The 27,584-nt window shown below is 39.1% G+C and overlaps 1 protein-coding gene across 8 annotated transcripts in view; it reads left to right on the top strand.

Annotated features, from left to right (window-relative positions):
* lrp2a (low density lipoprotein receptor-related protein 2a) overlaps positions 1-27,584 on the top strand; it is a 273,263-nt gene that overhangs the window by 64,720 nt on the left and 180,959 nt on the right. For all 8 annotated transcript variants that reach the window (NM_001194987.2, XM_068223457.2, XM_068223459.2 and 5 more), the window contains 6 exon segments: positions 12,016-12,239; positions 15,781-15,987; positions 17,704-17,906; positions 19,965-20,105; positions 20,836-21,039; positions 25,074-25,266. In NM_001194987.2, coding sequence (NP_001181916.2) covers positions 12,016-12,239; positions 15,781-15,987; positions 17,704-17,906; positions 19,965-20,105; positions 20,836-21,039; positions 25,074-25,266 — 1,172 coding nt within the window.

Below are 27,584 nucleotides of genomic sequence, written 5' to 3' on the forward strand. Positions count from 1 at the left end.
ATTACATTTTCGATTCTAAAGGCACGATTCAATTCGATTTTCGATTATGAATAATTAATTAATGACCAATTAATTATTTGTAGCCTACCGTTTAAACTACCTGACCTGCATGGTCTTTGTTTTACCCATAAACAAATCATACAGTACATAAACATACAGTAAATGAATAAAGGCAAGATACACACATAATTACCACCTGTCAATCACTTTTTCTGCGGGACTCGTGAATAGGCAGTGGTCTGTGTCGTTATAGTGGTGTCGGTAAAAAAGAGGCACAACCAACAGGAACCAGCCAACAGTATCTGAGGTGTTCGCTAAAATGACTAAGTACAAGTGAGTGAAAGATTGAAGCAGTCCTCTGACTGCCTGGACCTGCTGTCTCAAGCTCATATGGCTGTGCGCCTGTGTCTGTGTGGTCACGTGATGTGCATTTTCAGAGGTAGTGAGGAAGGAGGGCTGCTCAGAAATGCTACACGCCACTGTGAATGTCAAATCGTTGTCGTTCTAAAATGCCATTTAAAAACAAAGACAGTGTAAACAGGGCCTGTGTGTGAACTTTTCGCGAGAGGATTTGCAACGGGGGCGGGCGGAGGATCGCGATGCCGGTGTTGTCTATCGGACGAACCGTACGTAATACGTACATAGCAGAGCTTGCAAAACGGTGTTTTTTTTTGTCGACAACACGAACGTTGTCAACATAACTCACTGGAAATCCAAAATGCTTACATCCAAAATGCGATTTCATTGAAAGAGGAGAGGGTTTAAGCTCTGTCGACGGGTCTCCTGCTTCTGAAGTTTAACAAGCACTTCAACAAGCCTGTTTTTTTCCCGCTTGGCAAGTCATGCTGACGTGACATGGGGGCGTGGCAGCATCTATTTTTTTGATTCGGTAATCGAAAATAAAAATCGAAAATCGTGACACCCTTAGAGGAAACCCACGCGAACACAAGGCGAACATGCAAACTCCACACAGAAATGCCAACTGACCCAGCCGAGGCTCGAATCAGCGACCTTCTTGCTGTGATGACAGCACTATTGAATGCGCCACCGCATTGCCTGTTTTAATTTATATAAGAGATATTTAGATCATTTTATTTAGATAATTCAGAAAAGACTGATAGTATTTTAATATATTTTAATTTATGTAACAGATATTTAGATCATTTTGCATCATTGTTTTGAAAGTGGACTCAGAAAAAATATTAAAGGGCCATGAAACCCCCTCGTTTCAGCAGGGTGTTTTCACACCTCTACTTTGGAAAAAGTCAGAAAAGTGGGCGTGTCCAGCTCTGTTTAGGGGGGAGTGTCGGAGGAACTAAAGTGGGATGGTGTGGGAGTGTCTATTTGTGCACGCGCGAGTTTCAGAGTCAAAATACACACCCACACAGACAGGAGAAAGCGATGGTGTTTAACCTACAGGGACATCTGTAGTCAAATTATTTGCCAAATTATTAAATGTTGGACTTTAACTGCAGTTTGGCTCTTTCATTCAGGGAATTCAGTCATCTCCCTCGCGACAAACGAGATATTTGATTCGAGGATCTGCTGCAAGCGTGTATTTTTCATGCAATGTTTGATACCGCACGGCGAATGAGAGAAAAAAAACTCTGCATTTCCCAGAAACTTAGATGCACACGGCAGGTAGTGTCAGAAAGCCGCGTGTGTTATTCCGGTCACAAAATGCGGTGCTAACATTTCTGCACTCAGTGCAATAGTTAACTTAATTCGATACGAACAAACTGAATAAACAAAGAGCACTGGTCGCTCACTTACCAAATCTGTAGAGACAGAACAATCACCAGCAACAAGAGCCGCGTCTTTATGAAGAGAATACTACAAGCAAATCCAGATTTCAGCGTTTGCAGATGAGAACAGCTCTCAGGTAAACAATAATCCTCCTTAGACACGTAAGTTATTGTTGTCGCGCGTCGCGTACACTGTAATCCACACGTGATCTAGATAAGCTCTCACAGAGAGAAAATGAAAACGAAACTTAACAGCAGCAAACTATAAAAGCAACACTTCACGCTTGTTTTGCCAACACAACGTGGCGTCTTTGTGGTGTAAACACGGTGACAATAATGAATATTAATGAAGTTGCACAGTAGAGCGCGCTGATTGGTTTGACCCAAGCCTTACTCATGCATTAATGCATCACACTGTAAGACGTAATAAGACTCACTCAGGCACAGACGCCCAGTCTGCACGCTGGAATACACGCTATTATGTCATGGCCGTGACGCAGCTTCAAAAATTCGTTTCAAACAGGAAGTACAAATTTGCTTGAAATAACGCAAAAACAACCAATTTACACTTTTTAGTGAAATATAGGTGTCCTAATAGTGTTTTTAGCAGTGTGGGACACATATACGACTGTCAACAGCTCAAAAAATGTGTTTTGGTGTTTCGTGACCCTTTAATACTAAAAAGCGGTAAAACAATCTATATTTTTGTTATATGTTAAAACTTGTATTTTGATTTGGCTAAAATGCAGATAACTGAATACAATCACAGTAAAGAAATTAATATATATATTAATTTTGAAATTTAAATACATCAATTAATGCTAAATTGGCTTAAATATATATTTACTTTTTTATTTACTCAACGTGTTTGTTGTTGGGCCGAAATTAAATAAAATTAAATAAAATTAAATAAAATTAAATAAAATTAAATAAAATTAAATAAAATTAAATTAAATTAAATTAAATTAAATTGCTTGTAAGAGTGCAAAAATTGTACCAGTTTTCTTTCAGTTAATATTATTTAAGATAATAACAATAGGGCAACACTGTGGCTCAGTGCTTAGCACTGTCGCCTCACAACAAGAAGGTCACTGGTTTGAGTCCTGACTGGGCCAGTTGGCATTTCTGTATGGAGATTGCATGTTCTACCTGTGTTGGCGTGGATTTCCTCTGGACTGTGGGGGAAACCGGAGCATCAAAAGGCAAAGACATGCGCTATAGATGATTTGGCCATAGTGTATGAGCGTGTGTATGGATGTTTCCAACCCAGGTTCATTCTGGAAAGATAACCCCGCGGACGTTTCTGGAGACTGCAAAATACGTCCTGGTAGGTATGTATTTGTGCGAGCGCGCTGTTCTCGCGTCCGACTGACCGACTGGCTGAATGACTGAACGAATGAAAATGGGTGACCCGGCCGCTCTCCTCCTTCTCCTCCTCCTTTCCTAAACTCAAGCGATGATTTACGAAAGCTGTGCGGAAAAAGAAAAGCCCTTGTCCCTTTTTGACCATGTTTTTGGATTTCACCGCATTCTCGCCACATTACGAACTCATTCGCTTTATTTTTTGGATTCTGTTTTTTGTCTTACCTGATTTCTGGAACCACTCTTCCCCGGACTCAAACCCAGTCTCGAACGCGCCCGGGTTCTCCTCCTCCGGGCCTCCACTTCACCGACGTAACACGATGAGCTAACCGGACAAACTAGTTGTGGCGGGAAAGTCCTCCACACGGAGGCGAGCCATCAGCCCAGCCGGTAAATGCAAAGAGGAATGGCGTCACACCTCCAGCCACGTAAATCACGGTCTCTAGAAACGTCCGCAGGCTACGTTTTAAGAATGATATTTAGATATTTAGATAATTTTATTTAGATAATTCTGACAACACTGATATTATTGTGTTATATTTTAATTTATGTAACAGATATTTAGATAGTTTTGTATCATTGTTTTGAAAGTGGACTCGTAAAAAAAGAAATGCATCAAAATTTCCACGAAATTAAGTAGCACAACTCTTTTTCTCTATTATTGTATATGTTATGCAGGATTTTTTAAAATAGCTCTTATGTCCAGTGTTGTATTTGTGTTTATGATTAATTTATGTAGCACCGTTGTCCTGAGAGACATGACATTTCATTCCTTTGTATGTCCACACATGTAGCGGAATGATAATAAAGCTTGACTTGACGTGACTATATAATATGTCTGTGTGTAACAATGACAATATTTAATTACCATCAGCGCATGTGTCTCTATGAAATGAATAAGCCAGCAGTTTGTGGAGGCTGTGAAGGAAGCTGGCTCTCCATCAGCGGAAAGGGAATTCTTCGCCTGATGCCCGTAGATACTGCTAATACTCTAATAATGGACGAGGAGTCTGGCTCCTGAAGGGCTGCAGTCACGCTAACAAGCCTTTTCTAATCTCCACAAAGTGTCTGATATGCAGGGAAATCTCACATATTTCTGCGTAATTTTATGCAACCCGAGAGGACCTGGAGTGAGCGTGCAGGATCTGTGTTCCCCGCGTTCAGTCCTGTTTTTGGCGGGCTCAGAGCGCTTTGTTTCAGGCTCTTGGCTATTTTGTGATTTGGAGATCAGCCATCAAGCCAAAAAAGAAAAAAAAAGAAAACGGGGGTATATGCAAGAAGACGGGTTTAATACCCAACATAATGGGGGTCTAAGGCAACCTTGAGACATGTGTGTTTTAATATTAACACTGCATTTAAACATGAAATCTATTAGGGATCATGAGATTGTTTCAATTATGTTGCAGAAAAGATTGTCATCCACACTTCATGACTGCTGTTTTCTTAGATTTTTCAGGGCACAACTTAAATCTTTTATGTTCAATCCACTTATATTAGTTTTTAAAAGCTAATAAGCTAACTTAACTCCTTCATGGTGGTTCAGTGGTTAACATTGTCGCCTCACAGCAAGAAGAGTGATGGTTTGAGTCCTGGTCTAAAAGGGAGGTCTGTTAATGCACATTTTTGGTACTTTGCTATTTTGAGACAACTGAAATAGACCGGTCCATTGACCAACTAAAAGCTTGTCTAAAGTCAATGGCGCAAAGTTTTTGTAATTTAAAACGCTTCCAAACGCTTACACATTGCTTTATACACATAGGATGTACAGCAATACACAAATAACTTTACAAATGAAAACATATAAAGGATTAAAATGTTACAAAAATTATGATTTTTTACTCTTGCTGTCAAAATAAGCGTGTTAACACATGCGATTAATTTGAAATATTGAACACATCAAAAAAATTCACGCAATTAACGCAGTTGCAGTTTTTTTTGCTTGACGTGTGTTCAACATGCAAAGAAATATGGATAAGACCAAGGAAGCACTTTTAGAAGGAAAGTTTCAGTAAAAAACAATTAATGTCTCATTACTGGGCTATCCAGCGTTTCTTCCAGAGTTTCATGCAATTTCGTGTTTCATTTTTAATCTTTCGACTTTTGTCTTAATGGCATTTGATACCGCATGCCGAACAGAAAGAAAAACCTCTGCACTTTGTGACTCGTTGGTCCTTTGTGTGGTTTATTCATAAACTAATTTCGAGAGGATTACGTGCTTATGATCAACACGGCTGGCTCCTCATTAGCTCCGTATTCTGCCCTGTAAGATGATTATAGAAGCATTATAAATAACTAGAGTTTTTCACTCATTATCTTCGTCTTGAAGCTTCCCCTCCTTCCACCCCTACTTCCCCCCTTTTTCCAATAGGGCAACACGGTGGCCCAGTGGCTAGCACTGTTGCCTCACAGCAAGAACACCGCTGGTCCAACCTCCTATCGGGCTGGTCTGTGTTTCTGTGCGTAGTTTACATGTTCTCCCTGTGTTTGCGTGGGTTTCCCCCGGGTTCCCCGGTTTCCTCCCACCGTCCAAAAACATAAACAATAGCCAATCGACTAAACCAAATTATCACCTAAGACAACCGTAGTTTACACTTCTCACATGGCGACAAGCAGGGGAGTTATCGAGACCTACCTAAGCTCGAACTCGCCTCTCGCCCTTCTAACGGGAGGGAGCCCCGGCCTTGAGGATATTACGTGCTCAGGGCTCTCTCCCAGGACAGCATGCCAAATACGCCATATTGATTATCAGCTAAGTGTGAACTATTGAAAAGGTAATCAAAAAACACTGTTTACATGGTAGAGAGTATTATCTTAAACATATTAAAATCGCAGTATTGGTGTCCATGCAAATGTATCAGTGAAATTCAGATGATGTCGCGAGTTGTAAAAGGATGTGCATTCCTCTGCCTTTCAGATGATTCCCTATAATGTTTAATTATGTTTGACGTGTTTCCCCCTTAAACGCAACTTTTGTAAAGCGTCTGCTTCACATAGTTGTGTCAGAATTCTTGTGAAATACAGCCATACTTTAGAACGCTTAGTTTAAGCTAATTTGATGAACACGTTCATGCGTGTTAATGATTCTTGAAGGGAGTCGCTCACTGGCTGTCCTGCGCACGTTGTGTGTGTGTGTGTGTGCGCGTTTCCTATCAACAAGAGCAAACGCCTAAACATTGCCGACATCGCTGTCTGCATTCCTCAAAGTTGTTTAAATGTTAAAAGATGGAGTGACCAAAGTCCCTGTTAGAATTCGGTTTTGGTGTGACACAACCTGAGCGTGGCTTTGATGTACCGCTTGATGTTTCTTTCATCCTTGTAGCACCAGTGGCAACAAAATTAGGCACCGAAATTCATATGCTGATTCGATGATTCTGCTCGTGAGAGACTGTTCTCACTCTCAGCTCACATCATTCAAAACAAAAGGACCACATTGTCCCCGATAATGTCAAAAGACTGGACTGTCTTAGCAACTGGCTGAATGTAAAGGAGATCTAAGCCAGGATCTTGATGGTTTATTTTGGGTATGTTGTTTACATGAAGAAATCTGTGTTACAAGTTAAACAAAAATTCTGATAAACAATTATATTTTGAATTTAAATAGTTTTTTACATTAATTTTACATTTGAATAGCCAAAATTACAACTTTCAGTCTTTTAAATGCAATTAATCGTGATTAATTACAAAAGAGTGTGATTAATTAGTTAATTTTTTTAATCGATTGACAGCACTAGTTTTTACATAAATATAAAAAGCTCATTCTTTATCCTCGCGCTGCAGATTGTCTGTTTAACTGTTTTCTCACTAGTGAAGCGTTCAGTTTTTCTGCACTGTTCGCCATATAAATAGTAAATGGCATGACACAACTGACTCTTAGAGGGGAATGGAAGACCAGTGTGATTGGTTTAATGCACATTATGTGCAGAGTGTATTTTTTGTCCTTAAAATAGCAAATGTGGATTCGGACACACACTACAAGGCCCTGTTTACACTGCCAGTTAAATGTGACCCAATTCCGATTTTTTGCTCATATGTGACACAGATCGGATCTGTTCTATCAGCGTGTAAACATGAAATAAACGCATGCATTCAGATATTCAGAGACCGGTTTCAGGCCTCCTTCATATGTGGACATAAATCAGATACAGATCGGATATGTGACAATGCGACTGTCATGTAAACAGGCAGATCGGATTTATTGAGGCATTCCGTTCTGTACATCATTAAACTTGCGACAATGTGGTGCTTCTCTTCGGTTTAATGACAGGAAGTAGAGCGTGTGTGGAGATGCCAACACGGTAAACACCATCAGAGGAAACATGGAGAAAAGTGGTCAATCGCCACAATTTGCTCCCACCAGACCTGAGATCTCTCTCGTTCCCACAAAGTCCTCTAAATGGTGGAGGACATCATAACGCATAAACCATAAGCGCAAGCTGCGATGACGGCCCTTTCCCACCTCCGCCTCAAAAACATGTTAAAGTTGGGCGAACTTCTTGTTGTAACTTTTGCTTTTTGTCGCAATTAATAAACGCACTGCGGGCTACACATAGAATAACTTTATTCTCTTCAACACCAGTGCGCACACAGACAAAGGCTACATCTTCAACACATCAGGGCCATACCATTACATAAACTGCATGGGGGTCAATCAAGACTAAACCATTCACTGCATATACTACACTTCGCATATTTCGCAGAGCTAAAAGCAACACAATTTCTTCCATCGTGGCTAGTGTGGCACAGATGCTAGAACCCGCCTTTATGCATGCAAGTGTAAACGTATGAATTGGATATGGGTCGCAATTAAAACAACGTGTAAACAGACAGGCAAACAAATCAGATATAGGCTACAAATCGGAATTGGGCATCAAGACCTGACAGTGTAAACGGGGCCTAAATGCTTTTGCATCACGCACTTATCGCACTAAGATCGTTAAAATAGTGCCCCTAAAGTTTTCAGACTTAAATGTGGGGCTCTGCTTTGTTTACAAAACTCTCAATTTTTAGGTGTTGAAAACTCCAGGCTAGTGTGAATGCCATGTGTAACTGTAGTAAAAATTGTGCGTTTGTATGTGTGAATGTAGCCTATAAAAAGCCACCAGCGTCACAGCTTGAGTTTCTGTTTGACGGGTCAGCTAGAATCATAGTCTTTTAGACGTTTGGCTCTGGTTTCAAAAGGGCGAAGTCTGCAAAGAGCATTGGTGCTTTAGCTTGTGTTATGATGCCAGGGGATCCAGGCTGAGAAACCGGTGCCATCTTTAATCAATAGGGCAATGGTTTCAGATAGCACCTCTGGGGCCGCGCAGAAACACAAGCTCTCTGATGGCGGATCATACAAGCCAGACTACAATCTTATTAGCCCCGATTATTGAACAAGAGAAGATAATGGCACGTTTTGATTATGTTCTTGAGGGATTACTGCTCAAGCCATGCTTTAGATCAGTCTGATTTTGTAAAGCATGCTTACGAAAAAAAGAAATGCTGTTCTTGACACTTATGAAGAATGCCCTTCCAGCACTGGGAAACACCCATACACTCTTGCATTCACATACATACACTACAGCCAATTTCATTCATTCATTCATCTTTTCAGCTTAGTCCCTTTATTAATCAGGGGTCACCACAGTGTAATGAACTGCCAACTTATCCAGCAAATGTTTTATGCAGCAGGTGCCCTTGCAGCTGCAACCCATCTCTGGGGAACACACATACACACTCATTCGCATTCATACACTGCGGACAACTTAGCTTACCCATTTCACCTATACCACATGTGTTTGGACTGTTGGGGAAACCGAGAGCACCCGGAGAAAACCCACGCAAACGTTGGGAGAGCGTGCCAACTCCACACAGAAATGCCAACTGACCCAGGCTTAAAACAGCGACCTTCTTGCTGTGAGTCGACTATACTACCGTGCTGCCTACAGCCAATTTATTTAATTAAATTCACCTATAGTGCACGTCTTTGGAGTGTGGGGGAAACTGGAGCACCCAGAGGAAACCCACAGCAACATGCGGAGAACATAGAAATGCCAACTGGCCCAGCTGTGCCTCAAACCAGCAACCTTCTTGCTTTGAGGCGACAGTGCTAATCACTGAGCCACCGTGTTGCATATTATTATTATTATTATTTATTTAGTTTTCTTGTATTCCAAAAGAACTTTTATTTTGTCAGCCATGTATGGCTTTTTGTGTATTTATTTCAAGTATTTAATGTTTTATTTTTTGTAGTTTTTGTGACATTCATTCATTCATTTTCTTTTTAACTTGGTCCCTTTATTAATCCGGGGTCGCCACAGTGGAATGAATCGCCAACTTATCCAGCATATTATTTATACAGCGGGTGCCCTTCCAGCTGCAACCCATTTCTCATTCACACACATACAACAAGGACAATTTTAGCTTCCCCAATTCAAAACAATTGTATTTATTTTATTTTTGATCACAAAGGCAATTAGTATTTTCATTTTTTTAATTGTAGCATTATTTTTTTTAGTTAGCAAAATTTTTTAACAGATTTTATTTATTTAAATTTATCAGAAAACATCAAATATTTATTGATTTATAATTTATTATGCAGTATTTTTAAAGTAGTTTTTCAATTAGGGCATTGTTTAATTCATTCATTCATTTTCTTTTTGGCTTAGTCCCTTTATTAATCAGGGGTTGCCACAGCGGAATGAACCGCCAACTTATCCAGCATATGTTTTACGCAGCAGACGCCCTTCCAGCTGCAACCCATCACTGGGAAACACCCATAAACTCTCATTCACACACATATACTATGGACAGTTTAGCTTACCCAGTTCACCTTTAGCGCATGTGTTTAGATCAGGGGTCTCAAACTCAATTTACCTGGGGGCCGCAGGAGGCAAAGTCTGGGTGAGGCTGGGCCGCATAAGGGATTTCACAAAAAAAAGTCCTCAAATGTCATTATTAACAGTTTTAATTATTTCTTCTGAACATGAAGTGTCCTGAACATTAATAGAACATTGAGTGAAGATTATGAACAGTTCTTCTGAACATGGCATCTTTTGCCTACTCCTTGCTACCAGAGACTTGACAGCGCTTCTTCTCACAAATCTGAACCACATTTGGCTTTAGAGCGGAAGCAGTTGAGACCCTCAGTATGGATTGAAGATGATCATCATTAAGTCTAGACCTGTACTTTGACTTATTGAAGTCCTAGGGAAAAAAGTGGGGGATCTCACTCAAAACTTCCATTCCCTCACCTAAAAAAAGGCGTATATATGTATATATAAAACACCCCCACCCCACTCCAGTCACATCAGTCTGTACCAGTCTGTATCTACCTATAATATCAATATATATAAGATGCAGGGCAGGCACGTGCACACATAGGGCTCAACCTGTGCAGAGCACATGCCCTTTTTAGTCTTGCATAGAAAGCGCCTTCCAAAATGATCAAAAGTGCCCCCGCAACGTGACACACCCTCGGTCCTGCCCTTCAGTAGGCACGCGATAACACCGCTCTTGAGTACGCGCGCGATAACACAGCTGATCAGAACGCGCGCGACAACGCGCATTGAGTGACAAGCGCGCTGTGTACGGATAGAATCAGCGAAGCGGGGAGCGCTCTCTCTCCCCGCTCCGCTGATTCTGTCAGAGTACAGCGGTCGGCGCGGGCCACAAAATATTGCACTGAGGGCCGCAAATGGCCCGCGGGCCGCGAGTTTGAGACCCCTGGTTTAGATTGTGGGGGAAACCGGAGCACCCGGAGGACACCCATGCCAACATGGGAAGAACATCCAAACTCCATATAGTTATGCCAATTGAACCAGGCTTGAAACAGCGACCTTCTTGCTGTGAAGCGACATCGCTACCCACTGTGCCACTTCACCATCCCTTAACTTTATTTACCAATTTGGTTTAATTATCTTCCTTACAATAACATTTGTTCATAAGTTCCCCATGTATTTATAATTTTCTAGTGAGGACGCTGGCTGAACGCGGGACGCTGGCTGACCTGGACACACTGTTTATTATAGTTTATCATCATTTTTAAAGCTTGTCTTTATTTTTAAAGAAAAGAAATGCTGAAAACTGGTGGCTCAGTGGTCACCTCACAGCAAGAAGGTCGCTGGTTCGAGTCCCGGCTTGGACAGTTTCTGCATGGAGTATTTCTTTGTGGAGTTTGCATGTTCTTCCCATGTTGGCATGGGTTTTCTCAACAGTCCAAAGACATGCACTATAAGTGAATTGGATTAATGTGGATGAGTGTGTGTGAGTGTTTCCCAGTACTGGGTTGCACCTGGAAGGGCATCCGCTGCGTAAAACATTCATTCATTCATTCTGTTTCTTGTCGGCTTAGTCCCTTTAATAATATGGGGTCACCACAGTGGAATGAACCGCCAACTTATCCAGCAAGTCTTTATGCAGCGGATGCCCTTCCAGCCGCAACCCATCTCTGGGAAACATGCACACACACACTCATACACTACGGACAATTTAGCCTACCCAATTCACCTGTACCGCATGTCTTTGGACTGTGGGGGAAACCGGAGCACCCGGAGGAAACCCACGAGAACGCAGGGAGAACATGCAAAGTCCACACAGAAACACCAACTGAGCTGAGGCTGGAACCAGCGACCCAGCGACCTTCTTGCTGTGAGGCGAACATGCTACCCACTGCGCCACTGCGTCGCCTGCGTAAAACATAAGCTGGAATAGTTGGCTGCTCATTACACTGTGGTGAGCCCTGATAAATCAGGCACTAATCTGAAGGAAAAAGAAATAGCTAAGTTAGAACTTTAATGGAGCAAGTAAAAATATTTTCCTCAGGCCATTAGAAAAAAAAACTAGCGTTTTCTGTACAAATCTGAAATTTCATTCATAATGATCTTAAAATATCTTAAACTCTGAAACACTACTGATTTTCTTCACACAGGTGTTTTCTGTGGATATGGACGGCTCGCGTCTGCAGGTGGTGCTGAACGTGTCGGTGGACTATCCCGAAAACCTGGCCGTGGACTGGGTGAACAATAAGCTGTATGTAGTGGAGGCCAGTGTCAACAGGATCGACATGGTGGACCTGGACGGCAGCAATCGGGTCACGCTGATCGCAGAGCACCTGGGAAACCCAAGAGGACTCGCGCTCGACCCGACCGTAGGGTGAGAGACATCAGATCTTATCCCGACTTCCTCCACATAATCTCATCTCGCATCTTCAGTCCCAACAGGATTAGTCAGAAGTAATTAAGCAAAGATGAGCTTCAGGGAAACCCAATAGTGCAGTTCAGGCAGGTGGCCGCCGTCTAAATTGAGAAACGACAGTTAAAGCGTACAGTTGAGTCGCAAAAGAGATTGTGTTTGAAAATAAAGTCGGGTATTTGTTTCAAAATCTCCTTCTGATCCCTGAGGGGTTTATCTGGAACCTGATGCAGACTGCGGACAATACGATTGAGTAAATACTTAAATACCTTCGTTTCAAGTTGCTCTATTTTTTTACTGCAACTTGACACTACTAAATTGCGTTTATCATTATAATGGGATGTTTTGACGTAGGGTTGGTTGCTTTTTTGTTTTAGATGTTTACCCGGATAGAGGAATATCTATATAATGTTTTTGCAGTTTTTATTGTACTAAACAGACTTAATTTGAACTTCTCATTGATGAGGACATGTAGAAATATTTTAGTTCTGTTAAATTTTTTTTACATTATTGCCTCATTTACCGCGTTTTTATTATTTAATTTTAATTATTAAAATTAAAATTATTATTATAATTATTATTAAAATTGTTAAAATTAATGAATTGTTATTAGAATATATCATTGTTTAAATGATAAAAACACATAATTTGAACTTCTCATTGATGAGGAGGACATGTGGATATGTTTTAAAGTTATCTCCTAGTTTATTTATTCATTCATTTTCCTTAGACTTAGTCCCTTTATTAATCAAGACCCATACACACTCATTCACTCACATACACTACGGGTAATTTAGTTAATTCAATTCACTTATACAGCATGTACAGCATGGACTGTGGGGGAAACTCCACCCGGAGGAAACCCACGCCAACATGGGGAGAACATGCAAACTCCACACAGAAATGCCAACTGGATGCCAACTAAGATTTCAAAGTACACATGAAACCATGACAAAGAAATTAATGTTTAATATGTGGGTTTTTTAATATTATTGAGTAATTGTGATTAGAATTTACAACAGTTTGAATTATAAGAACGCATTGTTGAAATTATAAACATAAGAACACAAAACAAAATGATATCCCAATTAAAATATTTATTGCTGTTATTATATTGCTATTATTACATTTTTTAGCCTTTTAAATCCTGAATGCTTAAAAACAAACCTTTTTTGTTAACAAACAACACCAAAAAGACATGAATGTAAATGCAAATAAATTTTTTGACAATTAATTTCTTATTATAAAAAGGTACAAAATTTTCATGCTCTCATAGTTTATCAATGCATATTCATGGTTATCAATAAAATTAATTATCAAATGTGTGTTAGAAATTGCGAAACAGCTAAAAAATAAGCCAGGCAGTGCCATGCTTTTTAAAATTCTTAACCGGTTTCTATCAGTGTACGCACACCGGCACGGCAAGTCAGCGGCTGTCCATGGCACCCAGGTATGACTCAGGACAGTTTATATTTGTGCCTCACCACAGGCCGCCATCTGAATAGTTTCAGTTTAAACAGTGTGCAAATGTGCGCGTCTGGTTTGCGATACTTCCAAAAGTCATGGTCGTGCTGTGTCGTGTCGTGGCGCTGATCGGCGCATCCGGTGTCATTCATTCATTAATTTTCTTGTCGACTTAGCCCCTTTATTAACCTGAGGTCGCCACAGCGGAATGAACCGCCAACTTATCCAGCACATTTTTACGCAGCGGATGACCTTCCGGACAGCTTCCGTTTTCATCTCTGGGAAACGCATTCGGTGTGTGACGCCCTATATTTATTTTTGAGACCTACAGGTCCTTAATGCTGTAAATGCACAGCTCCAAAACGATGCCCTCAATCTAAATATTTATTGCTGTTATTATAGTGCTATTATAATATTGCTTTGACCTATTAAATCCTGAATGCTTAAAAACTAAACAAAAAAATATTCTAAATAAAAACATCAAAACTGCATAAATGTTAATGAAAATTGATTTTCAATGGCATAAACATTTACTTTCTTATGCTGTGTTCACACCAGAAGTGGAAGAAGTGTCAAGCGAGTGATTTACATGTTAAGTCAATGCAAACGCTCGAATAGACATTTGCACATTTGACGCACTTAACGTGCGAATAATGCAGCACATTAACCAGTCAGGAGCTTGCTCTTGTGGGGGCTTGATAATGACGTAGCACCTGTTGTTGGTGTCCCGGGGGGTTTCTGGAGGAGTTTATGAGCTCACAGTGTTGGGTGCACCTCTGAAAGGATCTGGTGGACTCAAACACTGCTCCAAACGAATCAACACTGTTTTTCAGCCTTCATAAAGCACATAAACACAGTTATTCTCTCAAGAAAATCCATGTTAGCCATTTAGCAATTAAGCTATAGTCACCGGGCAGACAGAAGCCCTGCCCATCACGCGAATCCGCATCTGTTGTACAGTTGAATTTTACACGCGAATGAAGCGGATTTTTTTGTTTACGCGTCTACTTACGCGCGAATAGTGCAATTTATCTACGCGTTACGCGTCTGGTGTGAACATCGCATTATAGTTTCATAAAGTTGGTGGTTCATTCTGCTGTGGCGACCCCTAAATAATAAAAATGACTGAATGAACAAATAAAAATTCATAGTTTCATAAATACATGTTTATCAATAAACTTCAGTATTAAAAGTGTATTAAAAATGGTGAAAAGAAGAAATATAGTTTACAAAAATTTTCTAACAGCAATCTAATCTGAAACATCTATAATATATGAGTATTTTTCAAGAGTTCACACTTAGCTGATGATTTATAAAAGCTTGTTTGGCCTGCTGTCCCGGGAGAGAGCCCCGAGCTCAAGGGCTCCTCGAGCCTGGGGCTTCCTCCCGTTGGCAGAGTGAGAGGGGAGCCTGAGCTCGGTGGATCTCAGAACTCCCCTGCTGCGGTAGGTAAGGGAACACAAGGGGTTAGACAAATGCTTGATTGTTATGTATGTTGAATGTCTTTGGATGGTGGGAGGAAACCGCAGAACCCGGGGAAAACCCACGCGGACACGGGGAGAACATACAAACTTCTCACAGAAACACCCACCGGTCCTGTGGAACCAGGGCTGGCAGTGTTCTTGCTGTGGGGCTCACAGTGCTAACCACTGGGCCGCCGTGCCGCCCAATCAGAGGTAAAGGAGGAGAATAGGGAAGGAGGGGGGTTTCTTCCAAACGAAGATAAAGTGAACTGAAAACTGTGGCTATTTATAGTAGCTTAGGGCTCATATGATTGGAAGATAGTGATTAACAAATGCGAGACCGGCCGTGATAAATCATAAGCACGTGATCCTCTCGAAATTAGTTTATGAATAAACTTCACTTAACATTTACAGGCTCTCCATACATGCCTTCATAAACCTCAACGTATCTCAACGTAAAAATTGTAGTTTTTACACTGCTCCTATTAAAATCTGAAAAATGGGTGCATTATGAGGGTTAAATGTGCTCTTAAAAGATCATATTGTGACAGTGAAGTTGTTGTGTTTGAGTTCAGGTATCTTTTCTTCTCTGACTGGGACACTCTGAATGGAGAGCCAGGTTTGGAAAGAGCCTACATGGACGGCACCAATCGCTATGGGATCATCAGGACCAAACTCGGCTGGCCTGCAGGAATCACTCTGGACCTCGAGGCCAAAAGAGTGTATTGGGTGGACAGTCGATATGATTACATCGAAACCACAACTTATGATGGGCTCCACAGGTATGTGTTGCATTAAAGGGTTGGTTCACTCAAAAAAGAACATTTTGTTAGTCCTTTATTCACATTCACAACACCAATTAATATATTTTAGATGAAATCTGGGAGGTCTGTCCTGGACCTAACTCTATATACAGCAATGGTCCCGAGATGTTCAGAACAGTCCATGTTACTAAAGTAGTTCAATTGTAATCATACGAAGCTCCAAGAACACTTTTGTGCACTAAAAAAACTGTAAATATGACTTGTATGCTTATATCTTCACTCTCGTGTCAGGTCATCAGGGTGCATATTTACTATGGGCAGTATAATGTATTGCCAGTCAGCAGCACACCACACTAGCATAAATGCAACACATGCTCATTGTGGATACGTATCCCTGTCTACATTTATGGAGAACACGAAATATGTACACAAAGGTACGTCTGGCTCCATTTCGTTTGTAAAACGAATGCTATGGGATGTGGAGTGGAGTTGACAGTGACAATGGTGTTTGAAAAACGGTTCCAGAAACCAAGTTAAACAAAAAAATAAACAACAGGCTTAAAAAGTGGTATAATCATGTGGCTCTGACGGATTTTCTTTTGTCTAAATTGCTTTTGAAAACACTATCGGTTGGGTTTAGGGACGGGGGTCGGTGGGTCTATCAGTCAGTCCACATCAAGGTGGCCTGGACGGTTGAAGTGTATATTGTGCCTTCAGGTGGATTCAGTAGAGAATAGGACACGCGAGAGAAATTTGAGATCATCAAAAAAGTATACACAGCGGCCTCTGGTGCATTTTCAAATACAAAAACTGCAAGGAGACGTACCTCCGGTTATGTATTTTGCTGTCCCCAAAAATGTAGACCTCAGTACATATCTGTAATGAGCCTGGGTTGCATAAACGGGCACCCTGATGTTCAGGAGAGAAGACATAAGCAAACTGTAACGCCGGGGAATGACACTCACACAGAAGGTAAGATCCACAATGCAGGTTTATTCAGCGTCAGGCAAGCAATGATCAAACAGGTGCAAACGGGTCTATGCAGGCGGTCCAGAATCGTAATTGTATAGCGGGCTATAGGTCGTAAGGCGGCGGCTAAACAGGAGAACAAGGATAAACAAGGCTAGGGTATAAACACGGAGAAACAAGACAAGGAGAAACGCGTTGTAATGTCACTGATAGCGAACAAAACTCTGCCAACTGGATGGGTGAATGATTGGCTTAAGTAGAGAGTGCAATGAGTCTCTGACAAGACTCAGGTGGTGAGAATGTAATCAGTCTAGATGAGTGAGCATGTGTGAGTGTGACCGGAGAGCATGTATAAATGTGTAGTCCAGGAGAAGGCGGGAGTGTAGTCCATGGATATTGTGAGAGAACCAGCGATCTGTGAAGAACGATCGTTGGTTATTTTAACACGAACAAAATAGTTTTTACCGGTTTTGTGCTCAAAACGGTTCTTGGAGCTTTGTATAATTGCAATTGAATCACTGAAGTCACATGGAATATTTTGACAATGTTTTCGATCCCTTTTCTGTACTTTGAACATCTCTGGACTGTTGCTGTTTGTAGAGGATAAGGAGACAAAGGTCTGGGGATTGTAGTAGGAATGAGGATGAGTAATTAATAACAGAATTTTTTATTTTTGGATGATCTAACCCTTTCAAGTTTCAATTGAAAATGCATACACATTTGCTGAAGGTGTGTTTTTATTGAACTCTGATTTCAATTTTATAGGAAAACAGTAGTTCATGGTGGTTCTGTGATTCCTCATCCGTTTGGCATTACTCTGTTTGAGCATTCAGTTTATTACACTGACTGGACTAAGATGGCTGTCATGAAGGCTAATAAATACAGCGACAGCAACCCACAAGAGCTCTACAGGACCACACAGAGACCATATGGCCTGACCGTTGTACATTCATACAAACAGCCATTTGGTAAGTAGCTGTGAAAGTACTTGTGCCACACAATAAAAAAAATAAATTTGACTCACCCTGAAGTGATTTCAAACCTTAAAGAGTTTCTTTTTCTGTTGAAAGAGATATTTTGAAGAATGTTGGAAACCGGTAGCCATTGAAATCCGAAGTAATAAAAATTACTATGAAAGTTAATGGAATTGTAAACACTCTTCAAAATATCCTCTTTTGTGTTAATGACAATTAAGAAACTTAAAGAGTTTTGGAAAGAGTAGAGGGAGAGTAAATTATGCCAGAATTTAAATTGTTGGGTGAACTATCCCTTTAAATGTTGTTTTGGTTTTAGATGTTAAAAAAGAAAAGAAAAAAAATCTTATTAAGACAAGCAATTGTTAACTTAAACTGAAACTATTAATTATTTTAGTTTATTGATGAAGCTGATATGAAATGTGAGATGGAAAATTTAATGTAACAAAATAAAATGACAAAAGTACATATTAAAAGTACACTTACAGAAACAACACAAGTGTCTAATGTTAAAACCATATGTTTTCTCAGATTAATTTTCATATATAGTGTATTTGTTTGTATTTATGCATTAGGATATACATAATATGTGCAGTGTGATGGCATGGGTAGTGTAAATATTTAGTTAAAGGTGCAGTTTGTAAGTTTGACACCCAGCAGATAGTAGCAGATAGTTCACTTCAGATCTTGAAAATAAAATAAGCCGTTTGAAATTGAACTACAGGGCGAAGCAGTGGCTCAGTAGGTAGTGCTGTCACCTCACAGCAAGAAGGTCGCTGGGTCGCTGGTTCGAGCCTCTGTGTTCTGTATGGAGTTTGCATGTTCTCCCTGCGTTCGTGTGGGTTTCCTCCGAGTGCTCAGTTTTCCCCCACAATCCAAAAACATGTGGTACAGGTGAATTGGGTAGGCTAAATTTTCCGTTGTGTATGAGTGTGTGTGTGGATGTTTCCCAGAGATGGGTTGCGGCTGGAAGGGCATCCGCTGCGTAAAAACGTGCTGGATAAGTTGGTCGGTTCATTCCGCTCTGGCGACCCCGGATTAATAAAAGGACTAAGCCGACAAGAAAATGAATGAATGAATGAATTTGAACTACAGAACTATGAAAGATTCAGCGTCTACATTTAATAATGTTAAAGAGGTTTAATATGTATAAATTATCATTTCGTTGGAGTGCAGTGTGTGCACTATTCTGCGCTTTTGAATGGCTGTAGTTTAATGTTTCTGTCAGGTTTCGTCTGGTGCAAACAGCCAAATTGCTTATCACTGCAAATCTTGTCGCGTAGAGTGGGACACGGTGTTACAATGTAACCTGCTCACCTAATGTTTACGTTTGTAACAATTATATTATTTGCTAATTAATAACCACTGCATGTGGCACTCTGTGTCTTATTTTGGAGTCTGCTACTGTCCATTGGAGGTTGCATTTAGGTCACGGACGCATGCTCTGACAGCCTTCCTGACTGAATGAATTAAATACATGCTTTTTCCACCAAGGCAACCCGGAGTGCTGAAATATAATTGGCTAAACTGGCATTAGGCGGGTTAAACAGACCAAAACAAAGACAGAAGTCTTACAGAACGCACATGTAAAGTCATGTATCTGACTCTAGCATAGTTTTTCAGATAAACAAGAATGTTTACTTACCCTGTTTCTTTAATATCTGCAAACATATTATGGTATTTTTATTCTTTAGAAGAGTCAAAAACTTACATACAGCACCTCTAAAAGCAAAATGTAGAATCTTTTTAAAATCAATAAATCTGAAAATCAACCATAGATCATAGGATGTTATGATGACCACAACTCCCATGATTCCACACTCAGTCATACCATCATCAAACTATTTCTTTGTTTATTGTGAATACACACCCTGTAGTGGTGAAAATTGCATACTGTGCATTTACTGTGCATTTAATGTGTCCTGTTTAATCCAGAACATTGATTGATACCTGTCAATCAATCATTGCACCAAGGAGAGACTTCAACGCTGTTTATGACAAAAACAGACATGCATGATGTTCTCTAATCCTGTATGTTTTTGTGATGTACAGTCAGTAACCCGTGCGGTGCTGATCGTCGGGGCTGTGAGCACATCTGCGTTCTGAGTCACAGAACTGATAACGGTGGTCTGGGATATCGCTGCCGCTGCCGAATGGGTTATGATCTGCACGCTGACGGCAAGAGATGCGTTGGTAAGACAGTACACAATTACATTTTTTAACTTATGCCATAACCACAATCTCTGCACGCATTACACAATTTGACTTAATAATATTAAAAAAATATTGTGTTACATGTTTCTGTCCGATTCTACATGTTCAATGCATACTGCCATTATAAATAAACGTTATTTTCTGAAGAATTTGACATCTGGCCCTTCACTTGGTTTGTAAAACTTGATGTGGTCCTCAAGTCTAAAAAGTTTGCCCACCAATTGTTAAATCAATGATTATTACTCGATTAATTAACCTTAATACTTCAGTATCTATTGTCACCTGTATGACATGATGTAATAATAAAAATCCAGTGAGATTGTAAATAAACAATTTAACAGACCCACTTAATGACCCACAAACAACAACAAGCACAATATAAACACAACAAACAGCAGAGCAAATAACACAACACAAACCGATGTCTTGTTCTGCTTCTCCACGCAATAAGAGTGGATTTAAAGGATTATCAGCGTTTAATTGTTGGCATTCATTCCAATTATTTCACTCAAAAATATATATTTTTTGCTCCTTTTTATTTAAAATAAGCCAAAACAACACAATTCTTGAGATTTAATTGGGATAACTTAATTTTTAATGTTCAATCCACATAAATTAGTTAACTTAATCAATTTGTGTTGGGACAACATAAATGAATTGTGTGGAACCCTGCATTTTTACAGTGTGTGTTGCATTGTGTCTCCTTCAGCTGTGAGGCAGTTTCTGCTGTTCTCCAGTCAGCTGGCGGTCCGAGGAATCCCCTTCAATCTGTCCACACAGGAGGACATCATTCTGCCCATCACAGGAACGCCGTCTTATTTTGTGGGAGTGGACTTCAGTGCTGAGGATAATTCAATATTCTTCTCTGATACAGTGAAAGACATCATCTACAAACAGAAAGTTGATGGAACTGGTAAGAATTGCTATTTTTTTGTTTACATATTTCAGCAATGTGTATTTTTTTGTGTGTGTATACATGTAGATAGTCATATATAAATTATATAGATGATATTTTTACACAAATGTACTGTATACTTATTGATTTCTTACACTCAAAAAGTGATTACTGCTGCTTGTTCAAACTACCTCTGTAAAATGAGCTGACACAACACAATTTAAAGGTTCCCACTTAGATATTCTTAGTATTTATAGCAGGTTTGGCATGCTGTCCCGGGAAAGAACCCTGAGCTCGGAGATATTTGAGCCAGGGCTCCCGCCTGGTCAGTATGCTTAATGTTAGGGTTGGTGAGGGGAAATGGGGAAAAATGTGTGAGGACTCAAGTACAGGTAAATGGGGAATTTATTAAATAATAAACAATAAAATAAAATGCAAAATAAACTACCCCTAGGGGGAAAAGATTAACAAAACAAATACATACACAAACAAATTGGACTGGGCAGGCTGGCAAGGATCAGAACTGGGAACACGAAAGGACAAGACTTCAAGCATCAACATGTGATGACGAACTGGCACAGGACAGCAGACATGAGGGGTTTATAAACTCTAGGAAATTAACACACAAACAGATGAACATAATTAACTAATAATGGGTTAACAAGGAGGGTGGGACTAGAAAATAGACAGGAGAGCACATGACACAAAGAGACAACACAAGATAACTCTGTGTGTGTATGTACATGTGTGTGTGTACATACACACAAGGCTTGACTGTGTATACATACGCACAGTCAAGCCAATTCTATATATATAGTCAATTTTGATAAAATTGACTATTTTGATAAAATAGTAATGATAAATTTTTGATAAAATTTTTAATAAAATTTTTGATAAAATTTTGTTAAAATATGATAAAAAAAATTCTCAATGATGCCCCCTGCACATCATCTTAACATCATTTAGGAGAAGCTTGTGTCATTTCCGGTCAAAAAAAAAAAAAAAAAACTTGCTGGTTAAATAAAAGTTTAAGTCAGAATTTCCAGGGGTATGAATACTTTTGGGCTTGGCTGCATTTATACATTTATATCACATTACACATACACATTTATCTCTGATCAGCTGGTCTTATTTCAATCCTATTTCTGCTCTAAATAAAAGGCCAAAATCAGTGTGCTGGTTGATGAAATGTCCTTGACTTGTAGGCAGATAAAGTGAGAAACTGATACTCAGTGAATACTCCATTCAGCCCTCGGGATGCTTGCTGTGTGCCAACAACACATTTCACCTATCAGCTGCTTTCAAAAGGCCAACGACATGAGATAATGTGTTCACTGGTGTTGGACTACATTACTAAAATCAATCCAGGACACCAATACCTTCCTCCTCTCCACTCAACACCAAACAATATAGACCGTTCATCACCTTTGGTTCATATAAAAGAAAAAGACACCGGTTTTGCTCACCAGAATGAAGCAGTGTGCTTTAATGATTCAGTGCGAAGTCAATTTTTGCATGATGTTTTTTTTCTCATTTGTTTTGCATTTGGTCAGTTTGCAAAAGCTCAATGACGTTTCAGCTTTTCATCCACACGACACTGCCATTGTCAGTGCCTTGAAATAAACTTTTAGAAAAATGGGTTACAGAGTGGAAAAACCCCAAAATGCAGCTCATAATGTAGCCATGTAGATAGGCAAAATGCTACTTACTGTTAATGACGATGTAACCAGACCACGTGACCAGAAGAAGAAGGAAGAACCCTGAATGTAGCAACCGGTAAAAACAACAGCAATAGCCAATTACAGTGCTGTGCTGCAGGCACTGTTTACAGCTGTTTACAGTGTTGTTAGCACTACATTACATTAGACCATGCCGATCAACATTGGAATGTAAAAAAGACCCCCCCCCCTCTCAAAAAAAAAATAAATAAATAATAAATACCCCAAATTTCTTAATTTGTTCAATTGGCACTGTTTTATTCTAAACAAACAGTTGAAACTGTTAGTAATATGATTTGTAATTAATTACAGAGGATATAACGAGCAATAGCATACATTAGAAAAGCTGATGGCTATTATATAAAATTATTGAATTAAGCTGATGGCTATTATATTATTATTCATTCATATTTAATTAAATGAATGGCTATTATACAAGAATTGAATGGTGTATCAACTAGACACCCAAATGTTTTGAAATCCACCACGGTGTCCTGTTTATGTCTGTACTTAGCGTGCAGAAGAAGAAGAATGACTTCATGCTCATTCTCACTGCATTCTTCTGTGATTTTACTGTATCTTGTGGCTCTGTCTGTGTTTTTTACAGTGCCACATATAGAGTGCATGCGGAAATTATTCACAGCGCTTCACTTTTTCCACATTTTTTTCATGTTACAGCCTTATTTCGGCGCATTGATGGATTTGCTCTTCAGTGTTTGGACTCTCAGTTGGGATTATTAAACCACACTGAACTGAGCTAAACTGAACTGAACTTAAACACTGAAAACTGAACTGAACTGACAGCTGCTTTGACACAATCTACATTGTAAAAGCGCTATACAAATAAACGTAAATTGAATTGAATTGAATTCCAAAACGGATTAAATAATTTTTTTCCTCAAAATTCTACACTCATTACCCCATAATGACAATGTGGAAAAAAGAGTTTTTGAAATTGTTGCAAATTTATTAAAAATAAAAATCACATTTTCTAGAAAAGCGATATGCAAACGACCCCTGAAAGGCCGCCATCATTTGTGATCTCCAGCAGTTGATCTTTTTGCACAGACATGCTGGATTCACCTGATTTGTTGATAAATGGGTTGTGATTTATTCCTTGGCAGTCCACGTGTTCATCACTGGGCCTTTTTTCCTTAGAAACTTTCCAAAGACGTCTGTTTCTAACTCAATTTAAATCAGGGCTTAAGTGACCGAGATGTAACTGAGAGAATACGGTCATTTTTCAAAATAAAAATCGTTCAGACTCAGATAATAAATAAAACATATGTAATAAATGATTTCTTGTGCAGGCCGATAGCAATTGATTCACTGACCGGTACCGGTTTGTGGCGGCCTGGTGGTTGAGGATCACTACTATAGATAATGATATTGATAATATTATCAATGGAAAGTAATTGAGATGTAATGAATTGTCAATATCACACATCCTAAGTGTAGCTACCTGCTGGTTATTAAAACAGTTCTCTCTTCCAAATACTAATGTCCTTACATTTCATTTATTGAACACTGTGAAAACTAAAGGATAAACAAACAAACAATCCAAATATTTTACACAAACACAATCAAAAGTACATCAAAAATAAACAATTAATTATAGAAGGTTTCATTTACAGTGTTGGCCTTATAACCAGCAGTAGAATAAGCAGGAGCGCCCAACAGGTGCCTGCATTGAGATCTCACTATCCTGTCCATACAAACTCTCGCAGTTTAAATCAATCAAGAAAGATCATGTGACCTCCGACTCAAGCCAACCCGGAAACAAGGAAATTTATAACATAAACATAAACCAAGTACGCTTTTAAATAATGAAATACAAAAACAATAAACAACCAAAAAAATACAAGCTGACCGATCAGCGTCAGCTACACCAAGCCTCATAAAAGTGATTAAAGCAATTTAGATTTAATCATAACTCTTGCTCTGACATGCCTCTAACTATACTTAAATGGATAGTTTACCCAAAAATGAAAATTCTGCCAAATTCTGAAAAAAATCCAACCTTTGAGTTTCTTTCTTCTGATAAATAAAAGCAAAAATATACTGAAGAATGTTGGAAAAAGCAGCCATTGACTTCCATAGTGTTTAGTTACAGCTATGGATGTCAATGGCTGCCCTTTTTTTATATTCTTCAGAATATCTTGTATTGTGTCCAGTAGAAGTTTAGAACCGCTTGAGTAAATGATGACGAAAGATTATTATGGTGAACTATTCCTTTTAAATGATCAGGGTCAAGTGATCAGGGTCTACATGTTATTTTTTGTCATTATTATTATTTGAGTCTCATCTTTGTCTTCTTTACTGTATTCGCTACAGGTCGAGAGGTTTTGGCAGCCAATCGGGTGGACGGAGTGGAAGATCTGGCATATGATTGGATATCGAAGAACTTATACTGGACGGATCCACGTTACAGGAGTATTTCTGTCATGAAGGTGGCGGATAAATCCAGACGAGCCATCGTACGCAACCTTAACAACCCCAGATCCATAGTGGTCCATCCAGTGGCTGGGTGAGTCAGAATTATTAAAGAAAGCTTGGGTGGTTCAGTGGTTAACACTGTCACCTCACAGCAAGAAGGTCGCTGGTTTGAGTCCTGGCTGGGTCAGTTGGCAATTCTGTGTGGAGGTTGCATGTTCTCCACGTGTTGGCGTGTGTTTCCTCCAGGTGCTCCGGTTTCCCCCACAGTCCAAAGACATGCGATATAGGTGAATTGAACTAACTAAAACAAGAATGTATGGGTGTTTCCCAGTACTGGGTTGCGGCTGGAAGGGCATCCGCTGCATAAAACATGGCAGAATAGTTGCCGGTTCATTCCACTGTGGCAACCCCTGATAAATAAGGGACTAAGCCGAAGAAAAATAAATGAATTAATTTCCTTTATGTTTACATTAGAGTATATAACATTATTATGTCCAGTTTTTTTAGATGATGTATTGATATTATTTTGCTATAAAATGATGTTTTTCTAGCGTTTCAATCTCATGCTATGTTAGTGTTCTCAGAACTGTATATTTAAAGTTATTAGAACATTTCATTCACATTACATTAATGTTTTAAAAACGTTTTGCCATCAACATCATGAGAACATCATGAGAACATTCATCAAGAATGTTCTAAAATATTCCAAGAAAATTCTTCTAAGTAATTTGCTCTACTTTACAAAAGTGTTCCAAATACACTATTTGAATAACATTAGCTTGCTTTGTAGTGCTCTACATTGACAGCAGGCCTGAGCAACATACAAATAGCTTGCAAAGTGTAAATGAGACTCGAGTTTTGTGAATTAGTTTAAGGCTCTATTTAATTTTATTATCAAAAATGTTTATTTACATATTTACTTAAATTTATTGAAGGCAAGGCAACTTCTTCTAGTTTTAATTTTAGTAAATTAAATATAACTAAATTAAATAATTATATAATGTTATTTTTTATTTCTTTATTTTTATAATTAATTATTTATTGATAATTGTTTTGTGAATTATTTTCAGAATCCATTTAATTTTATTAACAAAGACGATTATTTACATATTTACTCAAATGTATTGCCAAGGTAATTCCTTTGAACCTTTTATTTTAATATTTAATTAAATCTTATGACCTATAATTATTTGTTATAGTTTTAGTTCTAGTAATTTTATTTTGTTTTATTTATTTTATTTTATTTTATATTTATTTATTTATTTATGTAAATTAATTTAATACACCATTTTAATCTTAATCTTGTTTTTTCTTTTGACGTAAGATTATTTTGCTTACCCCATTGGCAGATTATTTTGCTTGTTTTAAGGAAAAACTCACCTAATATTGGCATATTATTTCTCAAAACAAGACAATATGTTTTGCTTGTCTAGAAAACTCTTCTTGATTTAGGAATTTTAAGATATTTGGACTAGAAACAAGACAAAAAATCTAAGTAAGAAAAGCATTTTTTGCAGTGGGATATACAATGGTTGCGACAAAGAGACCATCACTTGTGCGAGTCGCACCAATAAACTGTATAAACAGAGGTCGATCTGCATTTGTATGTATTTTAGTAATCATGTGTTGTAGCTTCTGTGTAACCCGGTAAATTCAAACAAACACTTGCGATCAGTTCATGAGATCAGCCAAATCAGCAAGTCCGATTGAGTCATTAAATGGGATTATCGGCCGATACTGATCTCTGGCCTATCGATTGGAGCATACCTAATATCAACTTTACATCATATAATAAATAACTATTATGTGAGGTGTTTCTAATGCAGCGTCTATGGGGCAGGAAAGTTAATTTGGCGTTGTTCTCTCTTCTGGCTGCCGTTATCAGTCTCACTCATTTTTTTATCTTTCTGAAAGTCTTGATAAAACAATTGTTACATTTTTATTTTATTATTACAGCAAATAGGATTGTAAAAAAAGTTGTACTCTTCTATTAACCCGGAAATGTGAAAAGGGTCCATTCAGCGAGCGGGTTGAGCCAGAAACACAGCTCGAGGGAGTCTTGCTTTCACCTCTCCTCTCTGTTTCCTAAGAGCATGAAAAAGCATTAACAATCAGCCCACTTGTGTCCAGTCACACCTTTGATAATGCAGGAGGTGCTCGGGCATTCATAGATCACTACTGCTTTGAACCTGGCACAGATAAAGGGGCTCTTTATGCCGGACTAGTGGGACATTTCCAATGGCTTCAAAGTCATGAGGCCTCTGGGCCCAGGAGACTAGATTAGTGCTGCATGAAGGCTGGTATTGTCGCGCACACTAAGAACTTGGCTTAACCGGGGAAAACCCCACAGAGCGCTTAGATAAACTGTCTATACCTTACAGTTTATAAATAAAACCCAGTGGATGCTTT

This window comes from Danio rerio, chromosome 9 (assembly GCF_049306965.1).
Source record: "Danio rerio strain Tuebingen ecotype United States chromosome 9, GRCz12tu, whole genome shotgun sequence".
Taxonomy (NCBI): domain Eukaryota; kingdom Metazoa; phylum Chordata; class Actinopteri; order Cypriniformes; family Danionidae; genus Danio; species Danio rerio.